Below are 24,088 nucleotides of genomic sequence, written 5' to 3'. Positions count from 1 at the left end.
ATTTGTGATATAACTGGTTTGTTTGTAGCTAGTATAGGTATTGACTTAGTGGCTCTGATGTACTTAACTTTTTCCCTCCTTCTCCATCTCGTCAGGAGGATTGTTTGGAACCAGTTCATTTAGCCAGCCAGCTACCTCCACAAGCACTGGCTTTGGGTTTGGTACATCAACAGGAACAGCAAATACCTTGTTTGGAACTGCAAGCACAGGGACCAGTCTTTTCTCATCCCAAAACAATGCCTTTGCACAAAATAAACCAACTGGCTTTGGCAGTAAGTAGGACATCACTGGAGTTCTGCATCTAAAAATTTGGTTTGCTTGTTGAATGTGTTGACTTTTCTCCGTTTTTCTATGTTCATCTACCTTCTTTTCCTACTAAATGGCAAAAATATGGGAAGAGGAAAACTTCAATATGCACTGAAAAGGTTAATAGGCTGGAAAGGAAGAGAGTATGTACATTTCTATAAGGATAGAAATTTGAAGCACTGTTATTTAAGGGATATGCAGAGGAAGAGCTTCCTGATGCAAAATGGCTAGAGAAAGGATGAAAAGCCAGGTCAGAGTAGTGTAGTTCATGTTAAGATGGGAGAATTTCAAGGAGGAATGTGTTATAGTCAGCCGTATTGTGCTGCAGAGGTACCTTCTTCTTGTCTCTGTTTTATATTTGTTATGAAGAGACTAGAGCAGGAATGACATAATGGACATGACGTGGTTACTCCTCCGTTCTTTGTCCATGGCAGATGTTTTTGATGACTTTTTTCACTTTAAGTCCAAACATGACTTGGGGATACTTCTCCACACAGCACTGTACTTTGAGCCAACCACTGCTAGTTCATCAGGTATGCTTTATCAAGTGATGCCATTCCTGGCACAAGAGTATGGAAGAATGAATAGTTAGCCAGCCATCAGTATTTTCTTTCTTTCTTTTTTTTTTTTTTTTTTTTTGAGATGGAGTCTCGCTCTGTCACCCAGGCTGGAGTGCAGTGGCGCAATCTCGGCTCATTGCGAGCTGTGCCTCCTGGGTTCATGCCATTCTCCTGCCTCAGCCTCCCGAGTAGCTGGGACTACAGGCGCCTGCCACCATGCCCGGCTAATTTTTTTGTATTTTTTGTAGAGACGGGGTTTCACCGTGTTAGCCAGGATGGTCTCGATCTCCCGACCTCGTGTTCCATCTGCCTCGGCCTCCCAAAGTGCTAGGATCACAGGTGTGAGCCACCGCGCCTGGCCTGCCATCAGTATTTTCCAGAGGGAAAGTTGTTTGTATAACATTGAAATATTTAGCCATAACAATATATAATGCAGTCTGAAGTACTAATTCAAAAGAAATGTGCCTATTTGCTTTAAACTATATATTAAGACATGTTTTAGAAAGAAGTAATAGCAGTTTGCCAGTGAGAAATCATAGTACTCTTTAACCTGGTAATTAGGATGTTACTAATTCTAAATATTGGCATATAAATTTCTTTGCTTAGTGACATTTCTGGCACCATATGTATAACTTCTTTTTTTTTTTTTTTTGAGACGGAGTCTTGATCTGTTACCCGGGCTGGAGTGCAGTGGCGCAGTCTCTGCTCACTGCAACCTCCGCCTCCCCAGTTTAAGCGAGTCTCCTGCCTCAGCCTCCCGAGTAGTTGGGCCTACAGGCGCCCGCCATCATGCCTGGCTAATTTTTGTATTTTTAGTAGAGATGGGGTTTCACCATATTGGCCAGGCTGGTCTCGAACTCCTGACCTTGTGATCCACCCGCCTTGGCCTCCCAAAGTGCTGGGATTACAGGCGTGAGCCACCGCGCCTGGCATAACTTCTTTAGAAGTAGTGTCTCTCATACTTTCAGCAATATATTCCTTAGCAACAATTAAATTCATTTATGTGTAATTTTTTTTTAAACTCAGCTTTTTGGAAAAGTAAAGTAATCCAAGGATTTGCTATTTCTTTATTAGTTTCTGTAAAGTAATTGACAGTGGCTGCTAATTTTTCTGAAATTTTGGGGGGTGAAATTTTACATTAACCTATATTTGATTTCTCTAATAGGACCACTTGTATATTCTAAAGTTTTTGGTTATGTGTAGGTATATGTTATAATGTATGTAAATAAAATGTACTGTGACCACTCTTGAAGTCTGTGACAAGATGTTTTCAGAAAGACAAGTTCATTCAGCATGTAGTTAAATGAGAAAGGGAGAAATGAGATAAAATTTATGATGAAACAAAGTATTTCTTTTAAGTTGTCTTCCAAGTGTGACCTTAGGGCTTTATGGACACTTAGCTGACCAAAGGATTCAGACTTGATTCACTTGAAAGTTGTGAGCCTGGAAGTACGTATCTTTCTGTATGAAATTTCTATTTGGGCCGGGCACTGTGGCTCACACCTGTAATCCCAGCACTTTGGGAGGCATAGGTGGATGGATCACGAGGTCAGGAGATCGAGACCATCCTGGCAAACACAGTGAAACCCCATCTCTACTTAAAAAAAAAAAAAAAAAAATACAAAAAATTAGCCGGGTTTGGTGGCAGGCACCTGTAGTCCCAGCTACTCAGGAGGCTGAGGCAGGAGGATGGCGTCAACCTGGGAGGTGGAGGTTGCAGTGAGCTGAGATCGCGCCACTGCACTCCAGCCTGGGCTACACAGCGAGACTCCGTCTCAAAAAAAAAAAAAAAAAGAAAGAAAGAAACTTCTATTTGAATATATTTGCTTGGGAGACTTGAAAGGTAAAAAATTTCAGGATATGAGATCAGGTGCAGTGGCTCACACCTGTAATCCCAACACTTTAGGATTTCGAGGTAGGAGGATTGCTTGAGCCCAGGAGTTTGAGAGTAGCCTGAGCAACATGGCAAAAGGCAGTCTCTACAAAAATTAAAAAAAAAATTAGCTGGGTGTGGTGGCGCATGCCTGTGGTCCCAGCTACTTGGGAGGCTGAGGCAGGAGTACTGCTTGAGCCTGTGAGGTCAAGGCTGCAGTGAGCCGTGATTGCACCACTGCACTCCATCCTAGGACACAGAGCAAGACCCTGTCTCAAAAAAAAAAAAAAAATGAGGAAGTGAAGTACTGTGACGCTAGTGCCATAGCCCAATTCCAATGCATCTTATACATTCTTAAATTTCTTACTGTTATCATCTCATTTTTCTTTCTTATTTTTAGATTTTGGAACCAGTACTAGCAGTGGAGGACTCTTTGGAACCACAAATACCACCTCTAATCCTTTTGGCAGCACATCTGGCTCCCTCTTCGGGCCAAGTAGTTTTACAGCTGCTCCTACTGGGACTACTATTAAATTTAACGTATGTATTTTCTTCCAATCTTTGTGGAATGTTTTTTCCCGCATGTATATTTCTTTGCAGGATGAATTGTAAAATTGCTTCTCTCTCCAGCTTAGCTTGACACTGCCTGAACGATGTGTTAAAAACAAAATCTATAAATAGTTGTATAGTAGATGGGAAAACTTGTGAAATGTAAATCTAGATTATGATGTATATTTGAATTAGGCTCATCCCAATAAAATTTGTATTCATAAAACTTTTTTATAATCTGGTGTAAGGTAGAATTTGAATTTACTGTGTTAAGAATTTGCTTCTGAATGGTCAACTGTTGAATTTCCTTTTTTTTTTTTTTTGTTATTTTGTTTTTTTAAGATGGAGTTTCGCTCTTGTTGCCCAGGCTGGAGTGTAGTGGTGCAATCTCAGCTCACTGCAACCTCTACCTCCTGGGTTCAAGTGATTCTCCTGCCTCCGCCTCCTCTGAGTAGCTGGGATTACAAGAGTCCACCACCATACCCAGCTAATTTTTTTGTAGTTTTAGTAGAGATGGCGTTTCACCATGGTGGCCAGGCTGGTCTCGAACTGCTGACCTCAGGTGATCTGCCCACCTCTGCCTCCCAAAGTGTTGGGATTACAGGCATGAGCCACCATGCCCGGCCTGGTCAACTAATCTTTATGGGAATAAAGAATAGGGGGCAAATAAGAGTAACTCATCAGCATTCTGTACCCAATGAAAAATACAGGTTTTGTTGATGAAATGGCTAAATGGGGCTGTAAAGTTTATTGTGTATGTGTTCTTTTTTTGAGAGGGGTTGGGTGGAGGGCTAGAGTGGAGGATTTTGTTTACAGAAACATGTGGAATGCCACTTGATGTAAATGTTTGGGGGATTCTTAGGGTATGCTGGAGGTGCAGTTAGCCTAATGGAAATCTTTGGCAGAAATAAAACTTGTTAAAATATACTCCAGAAAATGAAGAATTTGTCAGGTAAATTGGTTAATTCATAGTACTAAATTTACAACCCCGAATTTGAAGTTAAAACATAAAATGATAGTGAATAATACTGTGTGATGCCCTTTGGAAAGTGCAGTAGTTGAGAAAACTGGCAATACCAGCAGGAATAGTTAGTTTTACTTATTGTGCCTTTTTCCTTGTAAGGTTATCGGGGAAAAACAGGTTTCCATATTTCTTTTTTTTTTTTTTTTTTTTTTTTTTGGAGAGAGTCAGCCAGATGGGAGCGCAGTGGTGCAATCTTGGCTCACTGCAACCTCTGCCTCCTGGTTCAAGCGATTCTGCTGCCTCAGCCTCCCAAGTAGCTGGGATTACAGGCACCCACCCAAGCTAATTTTTGTATTTTTAGTAGAGATGGGGTTTCACCATGTTGGCCAGGCTGGTCTTGAACTCCTGACCTCAAGTGATCCACCCGCCTTGGCCTCCCAAAGTGCTGGGACTGCAGGTGTGAGCCACTGCGCCTGGCCAGTTTCTGTTTTTTTGTTGTTGTTGTTGCTGTTTTTTGAGATGGAGTCTCACTCTGTCGCCCAGGCCAGAGTGCAGTGGCACGATCTTGGCTCACTGCAACCTCCGCTTCTCGGATTCAAGCGATTCTCCTGCCTCAGCCTCCTGAGTAGCTGGGACTACAGGTGCGCGCTACCACACCTGGCTCATTTTTATTTTTTATTTTTTTATTTTTTAGTAGAGACGGGGTTTCACCATATTAGCCAGGCTGGTCTCGAACTCCTGACCTCATGATCCACCCGCCTCGGCCTCCCAGAGTGCTAGGATTACAGGCGTGAGCCACTGCGCCTGGCCCTCCGTATTTTTTTAATGCAGCATTACAGGGCGGAGTAGAAAGGAGAACTTAGATATAGAGGTTTAAAGGTATATATTGGGTAAAGCTTTCTTTATGTATAATATTACATGTATTTTAGCATGTAATTGGATGGCTTGGGTTATGGGATTAATCCCTGCGTTTGTGATTACTTTGTTACTAAGATTGATTTATTTAGGTAACCTTGATGTAGGGAGAGATCAGAAATGGCAGTATATTTAATCAAGCACCCTTGAAACCATCTCAGTATAAAAGACCTGGGGGGACTAGTTTTAGAGTTCAGTGGTTGAGAAATTGTATCTGAGAGAGTAGGAATGTAAAACTTGGACCTACAAATTTGCCTTTATTTAACTTTGCAGCCTCCAACTGGTACAGATACTATGGTCAAAGCTGGAGTTAGCACTAACATAAGTACCAAGCACCAGTGTATTACTGCTATGAAAGAATATGAAAGCAAGTCACTAGAGGTCAGTAAAATACAATACAGAATGTCAGTCTAACCTTTTGATTTTATTGGAATGCAGTTTTTGAAAATGGTTTTGATTTTCTTTAGGATAGAGTGGTTCAGTTTGGGTTTATGTAAAAAATTAACATTAACTAAATTATTTTTAAAAATCAAGTATTATTTATAGATATCTACTTGTTTAGGCAGGGATAATATTCAGGGGTATGTGAAGGTCTAGCACCCCTAATGGTCTTTTTTTTTTTTGAGATGGGCTTTTTTGCCCAGGCTGGAATGCAGTGACACAATCACAGCTCACTGCAGTCTCAGCTTCCCAGGCTTCACATCCTTAGCCTCCGAAGCAGGTGGGACCACTGGCATGTGCCCCACGCCCAGCTAATTTTTAAAAATTTTTTTGTAGAGGTGAGGTCTTACTATGTTGCTCAGGCCGGTCTCAGACTCCTGAGCTCAAGCGATTTTTCTTCCTCAGCCTCCCAATGTGCTGGGATAACAGGCATGAGCCACTGAGCCCAGTCTAATCATCTGTTCTGATTGGATGTTGCTTCTGTTACACTGGGCAATGTGTATGCATGCATATGAAGGTGTTTTTAGTAAAATTATGCAAAGTACAGCTTAATAAAAGTTGGGGTTTTTTTGTTTTTTTTTTTTTTTTTGTTTTCGAGACAGCATCTCACTCCGTCACCCAGGCTGGTGTGCAGTGGCACATCTTGGCTCACTACAACCTCCACCTCCCAGGTTCAAGCAATTCTCATGCCTCAGCCTCCCTGGTAGCTTGGATTACAGGTGTGGGCCACCACACACAGCTAATTTTTTTTTTTTTTTTTTGAGACGAGTCTTGCTCTGTTGCCTAGGCTGGAGTGCAGTGGCGTGATCTCAGCTCACTGCAATCTCTGCCTCCTGGATTTAAGCAGTCTCCTGCCTCAGCCTCCTGAGTAGCTGGGATTGCAGCTGCACGCCACTATGCCCAGCTAATTTTTGTATTTTTAGTAGAGATGGGATTTTGCTACGTTGGCCGGGCTGTTCTTGAACCCTGGCCTTGTGATCCGTCCACCTCAGCCTCCCAAAGTGCTGGGATTACAGGCATGAGCTGCAGCGCCCAGGCACATTATGTACTTTTTAATGGCTGTCTTTGAACATTGAGATAGTCATCCATGTTGTTGCATGAAGTTAGTTTGTTCATTCTTATTGCTTATGTAGTAGGTTGTTGTACATTTTGATAGTCATTCATGATTATAGTGATTGCTTCTTTCTACATACCAAACTATGCTTACTTTATTGGGCTGTGCCAGGAACATCCGGACTTGAGACAAAATTGATAAACTATTCTTTTTCTAAATTTTTTGCCCCACAGAATCTACATATGTTAATTCACTATAATTTTTATTTTTTATTTTATTTTTATATTTTAGGGCTGGGGAGAGTTAGGATTATTTTATGACATTTTACCAAAAGAGTGTATTGTTTGTGAAAGAAAACTGAGATTAAGATATTGACTCTTTGGCTTGTAGTTTTATGATAATTATGGTATGGATTTTAGTGTCTATTGGAAATGTTTTTCTGTAATGATATAATGTCATTCCTTAGTTTTCTCTTTTTTAGTTATGGTTCCTATGTGAACATAGAACTTGACTACTAAATTCAAGTATTTAGCCTCCTAAATAATTATTTTTAGCTGCATGTTAAGATTAGAAATATGTTTTCCCTCCCTTCAGGAACTTCGTTTAGAGGATTATCAGGCTAACAGGAAGGGCCCACAGAACCAGGTGGGAGCAGGTACCACAACTGGCTTGTTTGGGTCTTCTCCAGCCACTTCCAGTGCAACAGGACTCTTCAGCTCCTCCACCACTAATTCAGGCTTTGCATATGGTCAGAACAAAACTGCCTTTGGAACCAGTAAGCACTTGATATCATGTTAGATTATATTGAGAAGAGACAGATAACTAAAACTAAAACATAATTGCCATTTTGGGATAAGTGCTATGGAGAAAAATAATAATTCAGGGATACCATAGGAATAGGGAGGAATGCCTGGATGTATGTGGGGAAAGGGAGAAAGACAGTTTAAGATGAAGACGACTAAGGAATGCTTCAGAGGAGAAGGTGATGTTTGAGCAGTGACGTATCTGAAGAAGATGAAGGAGCAAGTTGTACAGATTTCTGGGGGAAGAACATTCCAGCTAGTGGGAACTGAGTCTAAAAACTGTTTGAGTTTTTGCCATTTGAAGAGAGGGCAAGGGAAAATACTGGGGGATATAGGGGCCATATTTTATACGACTTTGTAGGCCAATATCAAGACTTGAATTTTTATTTGATTTAGGAAATCCTGAAAGTTGTTTTGAAAGAGAAGTCATGTGATTGTGAGTGAAGGATGATTCTGAAGTCTCCTATATTGACAGTAGATTGTAAGAGTAGAAACAAATTACTTAGAAAGCTATTATCAACATAAGAGGTGTTAGTGTCTTGGACAAGGATGGAAAAGAGGCCAAGTGTGGTGGCTCACGCCTGCAATCCTAGCACTTTGGGAGGCCAAGGCAGGTGGGTTGCTTGAGGTCAGGAGTTCAAGACTAGCCTGGCCAACATGGTAAAACCCTGCCTCTGCTAAAAATATGAAAATTAGCCAGGCGTGGTGACAAGCACCTGTAATCCCAACTACTTGGGAGGCTGAGGCAGGAGAATCGCTTGAACCTGGGAGGCAGAGGTTGCAGTGATCTGAGATCACACCATTGCATTCCAGCCTGGGTGACAGAGCAAGACTCCATCTCTAAATAAAAAGGACGGAAAAGAAAAAAGATGAGGTTCTGGACCCAGTTTGATTATAGAACTGATGGAATTTGCTGATGCATTGGTTTAATGTGGGATGTGAAAGAGGAGTTAAAGATGATGATTAATTTACTTTACAAAAATACTACTTTTGCAAAAGTAATGCACATATATGATACAAAGTTCACAAAATACAGAAAACTAAATAACCAGAGGTTATATACTTGCCTTATACACTTTCCCCAGCCACCAGTTTGCCTCTGTAGAGAAAAGCAAAAATTATAGCTTTTCATAGCCTTCTAAAGAGGTGTACATACACACACACACACACACACACACACACACAAATACGTATTTATCTAAGTTATATTTAACCTACTTTTTCTTTTCTTTTCTTTTCTTTTCTTTTCTTGAGACAGGGTTTTAGGGTCTTACTCCTGTCGCTCACGCTGGAGTGCAGTGGTGTGATCAGGGCTCACTGCAGCCCTGATTTCCTGGGCTCAGGTGATTCTCCTACCTCAGCCACCCTACAGGCATGTGCCACCACACCCGACTAATTTTATTTTATTTTTTTGAGACGGAGTCTCAGTGTTGCCCAAGCTGGAGTGCAGTGCAACCTCCAATTCCTAGGTTCAAGCGATTCTTCTGCCTCAGCCTCCCAAGGAGTTGGGATTACAGGCACCCGCCACCATGCCTGGCCAATTTTTTATATTTTTAATGGAGTTGGGGTTTCACCATGTTGGCCAGGCTGGTCTCGAACCCCTGACCTCAGGCGATTAACCAGCCTCGGCCTCCCAAAGCGCTGGGATTATAGGCATGAGCCATGGTGCCAGCCCTAATTTTTTTTTTTTTTTTTTTTTTGAGATGGAGTTTCACTCTGTCACCCAGGCTGGAGTGCAGTGGTGTGATCTCGGCTCACTGCATCCTCCATCTCCTGGGTTCAAGCGATTCTCTGCCTCAGCTTCTGAAGTAGCTGGGATTACAGATGCCCACCACCATGCCTGGCTGATTTTTTTGTATTTTTAGTACAAATGGGGTTTTACCATCTTGGCCAGGCTGATCTGAACTCCAGACCTCATGATCCACCCGCCTCGGCCTCTCAAAGTGCTGGGATTACAGGCATGAGCCACCATGGCTGGCCGTCCAGCCCTAATTTTTAGCAGGGACGGGGTTTCGCCATATTGGCCATGCTGGTCTCGAACTCCTGATCTCAGGTGATCACCCGTCTCAGCCTCCCAGTGTGAACCACCATGTCCAGCCTAACGTACTTTTCAATCTTGATATTCCATGATTTAGTTTAGTATGCTTTTTTTTTTTTTTTTTTTTTGAGACAGAATCCCACTTTGTTGACCAGGCTGGAGTGCAGTGGAGCAATCATAGCTCACTGCAGCCTTGAACTCTTGGGCCCAAGTAATATTCCCACCATTCTGCCTGGCTAATGTTTCATAATTTTTTCTGTTTTTTGGTGGGGGTTGGAGGACACTGTCTAGCTCTGTCACCCAGGCTGTCGTGCAGTGGCTCCATCACAGCTCCCCGCAGCCTCAAACTCCCAGGCTCAAGCCATATACCCACCTCAGTCTCCCAAGTAGCTAAGACCACAGGCAAGTGCCATTAAGCCTGACTAATTTTTAAAATTTTTTTGTAGAGATGGGGTCCCATTGTGTTGCCTTAGGCTCTTCAGGAACTCCTGTCCTCAAGTGATCCTCCTGCCTTGGCCTCCCAAAATGTTGTTATTACAGATGTGAGCCACTGTGCCTGGCCCATATTCATTATTGAATATTACATATCAGACTCTGGGCTGGATATATTCATGTAAAGAAGAAGCCTTTGTTCTCATTAACTTAGACTAGCAAGGTTAAAATACACATGCTGACTTCTAGTGTATTATCTTGTAAAACAGAAGGAAGCTGTGGACTTACAAGGGAAGATCATTTAGCCTAGTTAAGCTTCTTGGGGTAAGGGTGTTATTACAGAAGTTAAAGTTTAAATCTAGAGTTAAGTGAAGGATGGAAAATGAAAAGATTATCAAGTAGTGAATGAAGGGTAGTAGATAACATAAAGACTATTACAACAACTGGATAATGGAAGGTTTTGTATTTTTGGGTGTTTACTTTTTTTTATTATTTCTTTTTTCTTTTTTTTTCTTTTTCCTAAAAGGTACAACTGGATTTGGAACAAATCCCGGTGGTCTCTTTGGCCAACAGAATCAGCAGACTACCAGCCTCTTCAGCAAACCATTTGGCCAGGCCACAACCACCCAGAACACTGGCTTTTCCTTTGGTAATACCAGCACCATAGGACAGCCAAGCACCAACACCATGGTAAGGAAACAGACCCTTACTTACCTCCATGTCTTATTTGTAGAGTTAAGTAATGAGGATTCTAATCATGTCAAAGTAGCAAATTCTACCTGTACTGCAAATCTTGAGTTGAGGGTATTTAATGAAGGGAAGAGAACAAAGTTTTTTTTTTTTTTTTGAGATGGAGTCTTGCTCTGTCGCCCAGGCTGTAGTGCAGTGGCCCAATCTCAGCTCACTGCAAGCTCCGCCTCCCAGGTTCATGCCATTCTCCTGCCTCAGCCTCCCGAGTAGCTGGGACTATAGATGTCCACCACCATGTCCAGCTAATTTTTTGTGTTTTTAGTACAGACGGGGTTTCACCGTGTTTGCCAGGATGGTCTCGATCTCCTGACCTCGTGATCCGCCCACCTCGGCCTCCCAAAGTGCTGGGATTATAGGCGTGAGCCACCGTGCCTGGCCGAGAACAAAGTCTTAGAATAATTAAGACCTAGATTCTAGCCTGGGCTCTACTCTTTACTTGTTGAGATGCTATTGAGGTGATCACTTATCCTTTCTGAAAGTATTTTTCTCATTACTAAGTAGGAACTACTTAGTGGGCTGGACTTGGCCCTCTTAAAGCTATACCTTGGAAAATTGACTACAGCCATTCTGTAGGGTATAGGAGAAAATACTTATTCATTACTGACTATATTTCAGAATATAGCCAACAACAGGAACTAAGGGAACGTTCAGCTAGTTCCCTTGGGAATCATACAAAGAAGTTTTTTTTTTTTTTTTTTTTTTTTTTAGAGGGAGGCCTATGACTTAGAGCCATACTGTGTCCAAAGAAAAGGTCCTCATGGTCATTACTAGTTTATTTCTAGGGACATTTTTTAGGGAAGTATGAAATTAAAGAAGGAAGTGATGTATGAGTAATTGATCAGGACTTGGAATTTACCTCGTCTTAGAATTAGAGATACTTTTACTGATTAAAAAACAAGTATGGGCTGGGCACAGTAGCTTATGCCTGTAATCCCAGCACTTTGGGAGGCCGAGGTGGGCAGATCACTTGAGATCAGGAGTTCGAGACTAGCCTGGCCAACATGGTGAAACCCCGTCTCTGCTAAAAATACAAAACTTAGCCAGGCACAGTGGTTGGTGCCTGTAATCCTCACTACTTGGGAGGCTGAGGCACAAGAATAGCTTGAACCCAGGGGGAGGCAGAGGTTGCAGTGAGCTGAGATTGCTCCATGGCACTCCAACCTGGGCGACGAAGCGAGACTTCATCCCAAAAAAAATTTTAAAAAAAGTATGCTTGTACCCCCAAATCTTCAAAATACTAGATGACTGATTTCAGTAACATATGAAAAGGATCAGCCGGGCATGCTGGCTCCTGCCTGTAATCCCAGCACTTTGGGCTCCTGAGGCGGGCGGATCATGAGGTCAGGAGTTCGAGACCAGCCTGGCAAACATGGTGAAACCCCGTCTCTACCAAAAATACAAAAATTAGCTGGGCGGGGTGGCGGGTGACTAATCCAAGCTATGCAGGAGGCTGAGGCAGGAGAATTGCTTAAACCCAGGAGGCAGAAGTTGCGGTGAGCCGAGATTTTGCCACTGCACTCCAGCCTAGGTGACAGAGCGGGACTCTGTCTCAAAACAAACAAACAAAAAAGGATCATAATCCATGACTAAGTGGGATTTATCCGAGGAAGGTTGGTTCAACATATGATCATTAATCATTGTAATACACTGTGGTAATATAATTTAAACAACAGAAAACCACATGATCACCTTTGTAAATACAGAAAAAACATTTGACACTTTTTCATGATAAAAACACTGAAGAAAGAATAAGAAGGAACCTGGAATAGCCAAAACAATCTTGAAAAACAAGTTGGAGGACCCTCAGGCTTCTCTCTCTCTGTTTTTTTTTTTTTTTTTTTTTTTTTTTTTTTGAGACGGAGTTTCACTGTTGTTGCCCAGGCTGGAGTGCAATGGCACGATCTCAGCTCACTGCAGCCTCTGCCTCCCGGGTTCAAGGGATTCTCCGGCGTTAGCCTCCCACATAGCTGGGATTGCAGGCATGCACCACCATACCCAGCTAATTTTGTATTTTTAGTAGAGCCGGGGTTTCACTATGTTGGTCAGGCTGGTCTCAAACTCCTGACCTCAGGTGATCCACCCGCCTCTACCTCACAAAGTGCTGGGTTTACAGGCATGAGCCACTGCGCCTGGCCTTCATGTTTCTCAATTTTATTTTATTAATTTTTTTTGAGACAGGCCTCGCTGCAGTCACCCAGGCTGGAGTGCAGTGGCATGATCTCAGTTCACTGCATCCTCTGCCTCCTGGGCTAAGCGATCCTCTCACCTCACCTCCCAAGTAGCTGGGACTACAGGCGTGCACCACCATGTCCAGCTCATTTTTGTAGTTTTTGTAGAGATGGGTTTTCATCGAGTTATCCAGGCTGGTCTCGAGCTTCTGGGCTCGAACAATCTGCTCTCCTTGGACTCCCAAAGTGCTGAGATTACAGGTGTGAGCAGCTGTACCTGGCTTCACTTCTCAATTTTAAAACTTACTATATAGCAATAGTAATTGTGTTACTGGCACAAGGAGAGACATAGACCAGTTGAATAGAAGTGAGAGTCCAGAAATAAACCCTCACATTTGTAGACAATTGATTTTCAACAAGGATACCAAAACAATTCAGTGAGGAAAGAATAGTCTTTTCAACATATGGTGCTGGGACAACTGATTATTCACATGTAAAATAATGAGGTTGGATTCTTCACAGCATTTTTTAACTGCAAAAGTTAAAATTGATCAATTTTTTTTTTTTTTTTTTTTTTTTGAGACAGAGTCTTGTTCTGTTGCCCAGACGGGAGTGCAGTGGCACGATCTTGGCTCACTGCAACCTGTGCCTCCTGGGTTCAAGCGATTCTCCTGCCTTGGTCTCCTGAGTAACTGGCATTACAGGTGTGCGATTCTCCTGCCTTGGTCTCCTGAGTAACTGGGATTACAGGTGTGCGCCACCATGCCCGGCTAATTTTTTTATATTTTAGTGGAGACAGGGTTTCACCATGTTAGGCAGGCTGATCTTGAACACCTGACCTCAAATGATCCGACTGCCTCAGCCTCTCAAAGTGCTGGGATTACAGGTGTGAGCCACTATGCCTGGCCACAAATTGATCAGATTTCTAAGTGCAAGAGCTAAAATTATAAAACTGTTAGAAGAAACCTAGTTAGACAGTAATATCTTAGATAGGACACCAAAAGCAAAAGCAGAAAAAGAAAAAATAGATAAATTGGGCTTTTTCAAAATTAAAACCTTTTAGCCAGGCCTTTTAGCACATGCTTGTCATCCCAGCTACTCAGGAGGCTGAGGTCGGGGAATCATTGAGGTCATGAGTTAGAAGCTGTGGTGCACTATGATCGTGGCTATGAATAGGCCACTGCACTCTAGCCTGAGCGATATAATGAGACCCTATCTCTAAACAAAAAAAGATGGCAGAAAAACATTTATATATCAAAGGGATATCATCAAAGTGAAAAGACCTGTAAGTGGAAGAAAATACTTGAAAATCATACATGTGATATAGGACTTGTATCCAGGATGTATAAATAACTCTTATAATTCAGTAATAAGACAATAACTCATTTAAAAAGGGCCAAGGATTTGAATTGACATTTCTCCAGAGAAGATATGTAAGTGGTGTGATAATATGCTTAACATCATAAGTCATCAGGGAAAGGCAAATGAAAACCAAAATGAGATAACCACTTTATACCTATTTGAAAGATACAATAAAAAAAGACTAACAGGCTGGGCATGGTGGCTCACGCCTTTAATCCCAGCACTTTGGGAAGCCGAGGCAGGCACATCACGAGGTCAGGAGTTCGAGATTAGCCTGGACAACATGGTGAAACCCCGTCTCTACTAAAAATACAAAAAATTAGCCAGGCATGGTGGTGCCCACCTGTAGTTACAGCTACTCGGGGGGCTGAGGCAGGAGAATCTCTTGAACCCGGGAGGCGGAGGTTGTGGTGAGCCGAGATTGTGCTACTGCACTCCAGCCTGGGTGACAGTGTGAGACTCAACAAAAACAACAAAAAAATACAGTAGTAAGTATTGAACCTGGAGAAGTTGGAACCCTCATACATTGCTGGTACAGCCCCTTTAGAAAACAGTTTGGTGGTTCCTCAAAATGTTAAACAGAGTTATGATATGACCCAGCAATTGCACATCTTGGGATTTACCAAAGAAAAATAAGACATAGACTTGTACACAAGTGAACATAACAGCATTATTCATAATGACTAAAATGTAGAAATAACCTAAAGATCTATTAACAATGAATGGGTAACCAATTGTGGTATATGCATAGAATGGAATATTGTTCAACCATAAATTGGAATGAAGTACTGATATATGCTACAACACAGATGAACCTTGAAAATGTGCTAACTGAAAGAAGCCCGTCACAAAAGACCACATTTTTTATGACTCCATTCATATTAAATGTTCAGAATAAAAAAAAAAATCCATAGAAAAAGATGAATGGTTCCCTAGGGATGGGGAGTAATCACTGATGGGTCTGGGATTTCTTTGGGGGGTGTAAGAATTTAGATAGTAGGGATGGTTGCAGAACATCACGGAATAGTCCACTGTAAATGAGTGAATTTTATGATGTTTGAATTGTGTCTCAATAAAACTTTAAAAAGTGAATTCCCTATTCAGCAAGTCTATTAGCACAATATTTTTCCTTTATTAATGCATAAGTAAAATACATTGTTAAACACAGGATGATGCAGACTGCTCATTGGAAATGAGTATAGTTTCTCATTTAGAATTAAGGCTTTTGGCTGGGTGCAGTGGCTCACGCCAGCATTTTGGGAGGCTGAGGCGGGTGGATCACCTGAGGTCAGGAGTTCGTGACCAGTCTGGGCACATTGTGAAACCCCATCTCTACTAAAAATGCAAAAATTAGCCAGGCCTGGTGGCGTGCCGTTGTAGTCCCAGCTACTTGGGAGGCTGAGGCAAGAGAATCACTTGAACAGAGGCTGCAGTGAGCCGAGATTGTGCCACTGTACTTCAGCCTGGGCAACAGAACGAAACTCCGTATCAAGAAAAGGAATTAAGGCTCTTTAACATAACACTCGTACCTCGGTCCATGTTGATTTATTTTCGCTGATTATTTTTGGTTACTTGATTCTAAGTTCACTCCCCAGCTTGATACTGATTAGTTCTTTTCACCTAAATCGTTGAAAATGAAGGACCCAGACATAGTATTTTGCTTTTCAGTGTTGCAACCCTGACATCTCTTAGAGCACAAGAGTTAAAGTCTTATTATTTAATAGATGCCTAAGACCTTGGAGTTCATCATCCTGGGAAGAACAGGGGCTTAAATATAGGTTTGAACTTCTGGTCCTACCACTCAGGAGCTGTGGCACCTTGGGCAAGTTTTCAAATGCTCTGAGCTTCTTGAAAAATATACTCCCTGCTTTTCAGGGTTGTTTTGAAGGAAATAATCTATATAAGTTATTTAGCCTGGTATCTGTCATATAAGCTTGAAAAAATGGTAACTTTTTTTTTATTACTCTGGGATTCGTTACGGAAACTATTACAGGATATCTTTTAATCTATATAAACTTCTTTGCAGGGATTATTTGGAGTAACCCAAGCCTCACAGCCTGGAGGTCTTTTTGGGACAGCTACAAACACCAGCACTGGGACAGCATTTGGAACAGGAACAGGTCTCTTTGGGCAGACCAATACTGGATTTGGTGCTGTTGGTTCGGTAGGTTTCTGCAGTTGACTGTAATTTGAAGATGTGTGTAAATTTGTTGAAAGGAATTTTCTTCTAAGGATTTGACTGTCTTGCAAGTATTTTTATTGGGTGTATTATTGCACCAGCCTAATATGATTTGATTCTGAGAACAAAAAATTATTTGATATAAAATGAAATTTCAGGTTAACTTCGGGTTTGTTTTCAATTAGTAAATTCTTTCCCTTTTAAAATTTCTTTGCCTCAGTGCTTATGTGCATCATACTTCTGATAGCATTGGTTAAATTGTTGAGTCTAAATTGAAATTCTTTTGCTTTATTTGAATCAGATAATTTTTAACTCCTAGTTCTTCCCTCTTTTGTAGGTGATAAATTGGTATGATGTTTGGGAATGAAATGTTTTTGGGGTTGATCAAATTGTTGAAATTGTTGAGGTACTCATGGAAGAAACTTTGAACTTGCTATTGTGAGTAGGTTAAAAAAAGAAAAAAAGAGCCAGGCGCAGTGGCTCACGCCTGTAATCCCAGCACTCTGGGAGGCCGAGGTGGGTGGATCACCTGAGGTCAGGAATTCGAGACCAATCTGGCCAACATGGTGAAACCCCGTCTCTCCTAAAAATAAAAAAAAAAACAAAAACACTAGCTGGGTGTGGTGGTGGGTGCCTGTAATACCAGCTACTTGAGATGCCAAGGCAAGAGAATCACTTGAACCCAGGAAGTGGAGGTTGCAGTGACCCAAGATCGCGCTATTGCACTCTAGCCTGGGCAACAAGAGCAAAACTCCGTCTTAAAAAATAAAAAAGGAACACAAAGTCCCTAAAACATATGGTCCTGTTTTCATGGAGATTGAAATTTCTCTTTTCTTTTTTTAAACTTTGGACAGATAATTGAGGTAAGAAATTGAGAAAATTATATAATGCTTCAAGACATTCTAGTACTTTTGTTGTTGTTGTTGTTGTTGTTGTTGTTTTTGAAACCGAGTCTCGTTCTGTTGTCCAGGCTGTACTGCAGTGGCATGATCTCGGCTCACTGCAACCTCTCCCTCCCAGGCTCAAGCGATTCTCGTGCCTCAGCCTCCCAAGTAGCTGGGATTACAGGCGTGTGACACCATGCCAGGCTTTTGTTTTGTTTTTTGTTTTGTTTTGTTTTGTTTTTTTGAGACGGAGTCTCGCTCTGTTGCCCAGGCTGGAGTACAGTGGCGTGCGATCTCGGCTCACTGCAACCTCTGCCTCCCGGGTTCAAGCAGTTCTCTGCCTCAGCCTCCCGAGTAGCTGGGATTACAGGCGCCCGCCACCGCGCCCAGCTAATTTTTGTATTTTTAGTAGAGAATGGGGTTTCACCATGGTGGCCAGGCTGGTCTCGAACTCCTGACCTCGTGATCCACCTGCCTTGGACTCCGAAAGTGCTGGGATTACAGACATGAGCCACCACTCCTGGCCTTAATTTTTTTATTTTTTAGTAGAGGTGGGATTTTGCCATGTTGGCCAGGCTGGTAACTCCTGGCCTCAAGGATCCTTCTGCCTTGGCCTTTCAGAGTGCTGGGATTACAGGCGTGAACTACTGTGCCCGGCTTCTAGTACTTTCTAGTGACAGATTTATTGATGTATAGTCCACATGCCATACAATTTGTCTCTTTAAAGTGTATAGCTAGGTGATTTTTAGTATATCAACAAAGTGTGCAGCTATCACCATATTTAATTTTAGAACATACTCATTATGCCAAAAAGAAATGCCATAGTCATTGGCAGTCACTCCTGATTTTCCTGTAATCATCTTAAGCCTACTTTCTCTCTATGGATTTGACTATTTTGAACACTTCATGTAAATGGAATCATAATATGTGGTCTTTTGTGATTGGTGTCTTTCACTTAGCATAGCATTTTCAAGGAACATCCATGTAGCATGTTCAAAGTTTTTCTTGTAGTGATTTCTTTTGGCAAAACAAGTATTTGCTACATTTCTCTTAACAGGTAAAAAGATATTTGATGGCCTTGTTGTTTTTTTTCTTTGCCTCACTGAAATCTGGTTTCATTGGATTCATTGTGTTTCAGTGGTAATCCTTAGGGGTTACCATTAACTTTTCAGGCCAGAAGCATTCCGTATTTATAAAGTTAATCTTGCTCAGATTATTTTTTGATAGCCTTTATTCATCTTTTTTCTACCTTTTTTATGAATGTTAGGACATCTTTCTCCCACCCCATACCCAATCCAGTATACCTGAGGTAACCTGTATTTAGTTTGGTGTGTGTCTTAATATTATTTTAAATTTTCCTGTATTCTATTCTTTTTAGACCCTGTTTGGCAATAACAAGCTTACTACATTTGGAAGCAGCACAACCAGTGCACCTTCATTTGGTACAACCAGTGGCGGGCTCTTTGGTAACAAACCAACCCTGACTTTAGGAACCAATACAAACACTTCTAATTTTGGTACATATAAAAAGCAGGTTTGGCTCTCTTAAAGTTACACTGACTATACCACACGTTATTCTCCTGATTCGTATGATTGGAAATATTTAAAAGTTCTCAGGTAAGCGGTAGCTTGATGTGAAGTACCAGAGGGAAAGGTTTAAAGTCCTGGATATGGCTTGAGATAATTAGTAGGCATGTAAATTGCCTTTCATTTACTTTGGATTACTTCAGCAATAGCTGAGAAACCATAAAGGAAACACATTTGGTTAAGTAACACATTGTATGAGGCCAGGTTTCAAACCTGTGATAGCATACAGGAGATAATTGGTTATTCTTATTTTTGTCGTTGTTGGTTTGTTGTGTTGTTTTGTTTTTGTTTTTGTTTTTTTTTTGGTGGAGAACAGGGTCTTTATATCGCCTTAGCCTCCCAAAGTGCTGAGATTACAGGTGTGAGCCATTGCACCTGGCCTGGTTATTCTTAGTGAAAGTCGAAATGTGCCAGGCATCATGGTGAGCACCTGTAGTCCCAGCCATTATGGAGGCTGAGTCAGGAGTATCACTTAGGAGTTCAAGGCTGCAGTGTGCTATGATCACACTTGTGAATTGCCACTGCATTCCAGCCTAGGCAACATAGTGAAAGTAGGTCTCTAAAAAATAATAGAAGAAAGTTGAAACCTTTCTGATTTGGGGGATTATTCAGTAGTTTATTTTTTACGGTTTCAAAAATTTTGAATGCATGTTCATTGTATGCATATTCGTTGTTGAAAATCTGGAAAATACAGAAAAGACTGAACAATTTTCAAAACGTTAACCTACTGTCTCAGAGATAACGCTGGAAAAATGTAAACCAGTTTTATGGAACATGATGATATTATTATTTTATTATTTATTTATTTATTTATTTATTTTTTGAGGTGTAGTCTCTGTCGCCCAGGCTGGAGTGCAGTGGCATGATCTCGATCTCGGCTCACTGCAAACTCTGCCTCCCGGGTTCAAGCGATTCTCCTGCCTCAGCCTCCCGAGTCTCTGGGAATACAGGCACACACCACTGTGCCTGGCTAATTTTTGTGTTTTTAGTAGAGACAAGGTTTTACCATGTTGGCCAGGCTCGTCTAGAACTCCTGAGCTCAAATGATCTGCCTGCCTCGGCCTCCCAAAGTGCTGGGATTATAGGCATGAGCCACCACACCCAGTCAATATTTTCAATATATCTTATAACTACCTAATTATGTTTTCAAAATTCAGCATCTGTCAGATCAGATATGGGACGTTTATTCTGTTTGTCGAGGGAAATAGTGGTTCAAATATTTCTTGAGGATTTTGTGTGCCAGATACATCACTAGGCACTGATAGATTCTTTTTAGGAGTTGAGTACAAAGACATGCTTATCTGGTGTAGGTCAGCAGTTAACAGTTTTTTAATGAGCTTTTGAACGATCCTGTACTGAAGAAAGAGATCATATTAAACATCTATTGGAAGATTAATATGTTTATCAACTACAGGAAGAAGGTAGATAGGTCATTGATAGGTACCAATTCCTAAATTGATGTGTTTGGTTTGATTTTTATAATCCCTTTTAGTCATTTTGCTCATTCACTGCCAGAAATGATTATAGTTCCTATAAACTCTGTTTGAAACAACCGTTTTGAGGCAGTGGACTTGGTTACCATGGGTAAGATACTTGGTGTCTGTCTCTCTCTGTCTCTGTCTCTGTCTCTCTGTCTCTCTCTGTCTCTCTCCCCTCCCTCCCAGGCTGGAGTGCAATGGCACAATCTTGGCTCACTGCAACCTCCACCTCCCTGGTTGGAGTGATTTTCCTGCCTCGGCCTCCTGAGTAGGTGGGATTACAGGCGCCTGCCACCATGCCCAGCTAATTTTTGTATTTAAAGTAGAGATGGGGTTTCACCGTGTTGGCGAGGCTGGTTTTGAACTCCTGACCTCAGGCGATCTGCCCTCCTCGGCCTCCTAAAGTGCTGGGATTACAGGCGTGAGCCACTGCACCCATCCCTACTTATTTCTTTCCTATAAAATTAAAATGGAAAGATAGTTAAGGGTCAATTAGCGTTTCTCAACCTTTTCTATTATCACCTAGCCTTCCCCATGGACCGTTTGTAGACTATTTTTTCATTTTTAAGTTGTACCTGCTGTAATGGGACTGTTTTTTCTTTTTTCTTTCTTTTTTTTTTGAGACGGAGTCTCGCTCTGTCTCCCAGGCGGGAGTGCATTGGCCAGATCTGGGCTCACTGCAAGCCCTGCCTCCTGGGTTCACGCCATTCTCCTGCCTCAGCCTCCCGAGTAGCTGGGACCACGGGCACCCACCACCACCCCCGGCTAATTTTTTCTTTGTATTTTTAGTAGAGACGGGGTTTCACCGTGTTAGCCAGGATGGTCTCGATGTTGTGACCTCATGGTCTGCCGGCATTGGCCTCCCAAAGTGCTGGGATTACAGGTGTGAGCCACCACGCCTGGCCTGTTTTTTCTTAATCATCATCTCCCTTCCCCTGAGATTTTCATACCACGCATCTACTGTGTATCTGTTTATGTTGTGTGACTCTCTGGAGGGCCACAGACTATCATAATCTGTGATATTTTAGTCCCTCAAGAGCCAATTTCCACTCCCTTTGAAAATGTGTGTGTTTAATAAAGCTCTTTTTTTTGTAGCATGCTTCATGTTCAAAATTAAATATTATTTCTTTTCTTTCTTTTTGAGACGGAGTTTCGCTCTTGTCACCCAGGCTGGAGTACAGTGGCGTGATTTCAGCTCACTGCAACCTCTGCCTCCTGGGTTCAAGCGATTCTTCTGCCTCAGCCTCCCAAGTAGCTGGGATTACAGGCATGTACCACCACACCCAGCTAATTTTTGTATTTTTAGTAGAAACAGGGTTTTACCATGTTGGCCAGTCTAGTCTGGAACTCCTGACCTCAGGTGATCTGCCAGCCTCGGTCTCCCAAAGTGCTGGGATTACAGGCGTGAACCACCACGCTCGGCTTTTTTGTTTTGTTTTGTTTTGTTTTGTTTGTTTTTTGGGGAGACAGGATCTCTGTCTCCCAGGCTCGAGTGTAGTGGTGTGATCTCAGCTCACTGCAACCTCCGCCTCCTGGGCTCAAGTGATCCTCCCACCTCAGCCTCCTGAGTAGCTGGGACTACAGGCATGCACCACCACACCTGGCTAATTTTTGTGCTTTTGTAGAGACAGGGTTTGCCATGTCACCCAGGCTGGCCTCGAACTCCTGAGCTCAGGTGATCTGCCTGTCTTGGCTTCCCAAAGTGCCGGGATTACAGGCATGAGCCACTGCGCCCAGCCCGTTATTTTTATCTGAACACTATAAGGGTGTTTGTATAGGCTACACTTGATAAAATATATATATATGTATACGTGTATATATATATATATATATATATATATTTTTTTTTTTTTTTTTTTTTTTTTTTTGAGATGGAGTCTCCCTCTGTCGCCCGGGCTGGAGTGCAGTGGCACGATCTCGGTTTGCTGCAAGCTCCGCTTCCCGGGTTCAGACCATTTTCCTGCCTCAGCCTCCCAAGTAGCTGGGACTGTAGGCGCATGCTGCCACGTCTGGCTAATTTTTTTGTATTCTTAATAGAGACGGGGTTTCACCATGTTAGCCGGGATGGTCTCGATCTCCTGACCTCGTGATCCGCTCACCTCGGCCTCCCAAAAGGTTGGGATTACAGGCATGAGCCACTGCGCCCAGCCGATAAAATTTTTTTTAAGATATATTTGATGTTATATGTGATGTATATTAAGATATATATGATGTCTCCCCAAAAAAACAAAAACACAAAAGCCGAGTGTAGTGGTTCACGCCTGTAATCCCAGCACTTTGGGAGACCGAGGCTGGCAGATCACCTGAGGTCAGGAGTTCGAGACTAGACTGGCCAGCATGGTAAAACCCCGTTTCTACTAAAAACACAAAAATTAGCTGGGCATGGTGGTGCATGCCTGTAATCCCAGCTACTCGGGAGGCTGAGGCAGAAGAATCACTTGAACCCAGGAGGCAGAAGTTGCAGTGATGGTTGCAGATTTCTGATTTGCTTAGAGGTTTTTTTTTTTTGGTGTGTGAATATATTTACAGTCATCTTCAGTGATATGAAAATGAAAGGTGTCATCTTTATCTGAGTTGTCTCACCAACTTGTGTGCCGAATTTGAATTGTCTTTTTAAGTGTAATTTGTAAAATTGAATTTTACAAGTCGATAAACTTGTCAGTGAGAATCGGAGGAAATGTGTGGTATAAACAGTGTAAGTTGGGATTTATTTCCCTTCTGTGGGTTTGAGATAGTTCACGAGTGTCTTGTTTTCTGCTGCTTATGGGACTGTAAGATCCCTTTTGATTAAATTTTTATTCAAAAAGGAAAAGAATATCTCCAAGTACATTTTTTGTGTTTTCATCAAGGAAAATTGATGATGCTTGAGTAGGCAGCACCCCATTTTTGTGGCATAGCTATTAGAAGAATTAAAGAAGAGATTCAATGAATGTCTAAGTCAAATATATTGCGATTAAGTCAGGTTACTTGATTGGATTTTATTTAATGTATTTATTTTTTTCGAGATGGAGTCTCTGTCTGTCACCCAGGCTGGAGTGCAGTGGCGTGATTTTGGCTCACTGCAACCATCGCCTCCCAGGTTCAAGCAGCTCTCTGCCTCAGCCTCCCAAGTAGTTGGGATTATAGGCGCCTGCCACCACACCTGGCTAATTTTTGTATTTTTTGGTAGATATGGGGTTTCACCATCTTGGCCAGGCTGGTCTTGAACTCCTGACCTTGTGATCCACCTGCCTTGGCCTCCCAAAGTGGTGGGATTACAGGCGTGAGCCACTGCTCCCGGCCTGCTTGCTTGGATTTTAAAATGACATGAAATACGATTGTTTTTAAACTTTTATATTCTTCAGCTTTCTTCTTGATTTTTTTCATTGAGATAATAATCCAAATACTGGCACGACAAAGTATAATATTAGTGATACTTTCATCTGTTCTAAAATAGTCTCTTTACTCTGTTTGTTATCTTTTTGGGCTACTTTTTCCTCCATGATTTTTTTTTTTCTTTTGGAGACGGAGTCTTGCTCTGTTGTCCAGGCTGGAGTGCAGTGGTGTGATCTCAGCTCACTGTAACCCTCTGCCTCCTTGGTTCAAGCGATCTTCCTGCGTCAGCCTCCCAAATTGCTGGGATTACAAGCGTGCACCACCACAGCCAGCCAATTTTTTTTTTTTTTTTCGTGGTAGTAGAGAAGAGGTTTCACATGTTGGCCAGGCTAGTCTTAAACTCCTTTCCTCAAGTGATCCACCTGCCTCT

At 42.0% G+C, this 24,088-nt stretch overlaps 1 protein-coding gene across 15 annotated transcripts in view; it reads left to right on the top strand.

Annotated features, from left to right (window-relative positions):
* The window catches only part of NUP98 (nucleoporin 98 and 96 precursor), a 119,988-nt gene that overhangs the window by 19,994 nt on the left and 75,906 nt on the right, over window positions 1-24,088 (top strand). For 6 of the 15 annotated variants that reach the window (XM_019036759.4, XM_055355205.2, XM_055355208.2 and 3 more), the window contains exons 4-10: window positions 96-272; window positions 3,140-3,279; window positions 5,441-5,548; window positions 7,257-7,437; window positions 10,462-10,625; window positions 16,242-16,379; window positions 18,657-18,795. In XM_019036759.4, the coding sequence (XP_018892304.4) occupies window positions 96-272; window positions 3,140-3,279; window positions 5,441-5,548; window positions 7,257-7,437; window positions 10,462-10,625; window positions 16,242-16,379; window positions 18,657-18,795 (1,047 nt within the window). The remainder of the gene's footprint in view (window positions 1-95; window positions 273-3,139; window positions 3,280-5,440; window positions 5,549-7,256; window positions 7,438-10,461; window positions 10,626-16,241; window positions 16,380-18,656; window positions 18,796-24,088) is intronic. The other 9 variants (XM_004050483.5, XM_055355209.2, XM_055355211.2 and 6 more) reach the window with 2 other exon arrangements.

This window comes from Gorilla gorilla, chromosome 9, assembly GCF_029281585.2.
Source record: "Gorilla gorilla gorilla isolate KB3781 chromosome 9, NHGRI_mGorGor1-v2.1_pri, whole genome shotgun sequence".
Classification (NCBI taxonomy): domain Eukaryota; kingdom Metazoa; phylum Chordata; class Mammalia; order Primates; family Hominidae; genus Gorilla; species Gorilla gorilla.
This window is presented reverse-complemented; position numbering and strand designations above follow the sequence as displayed.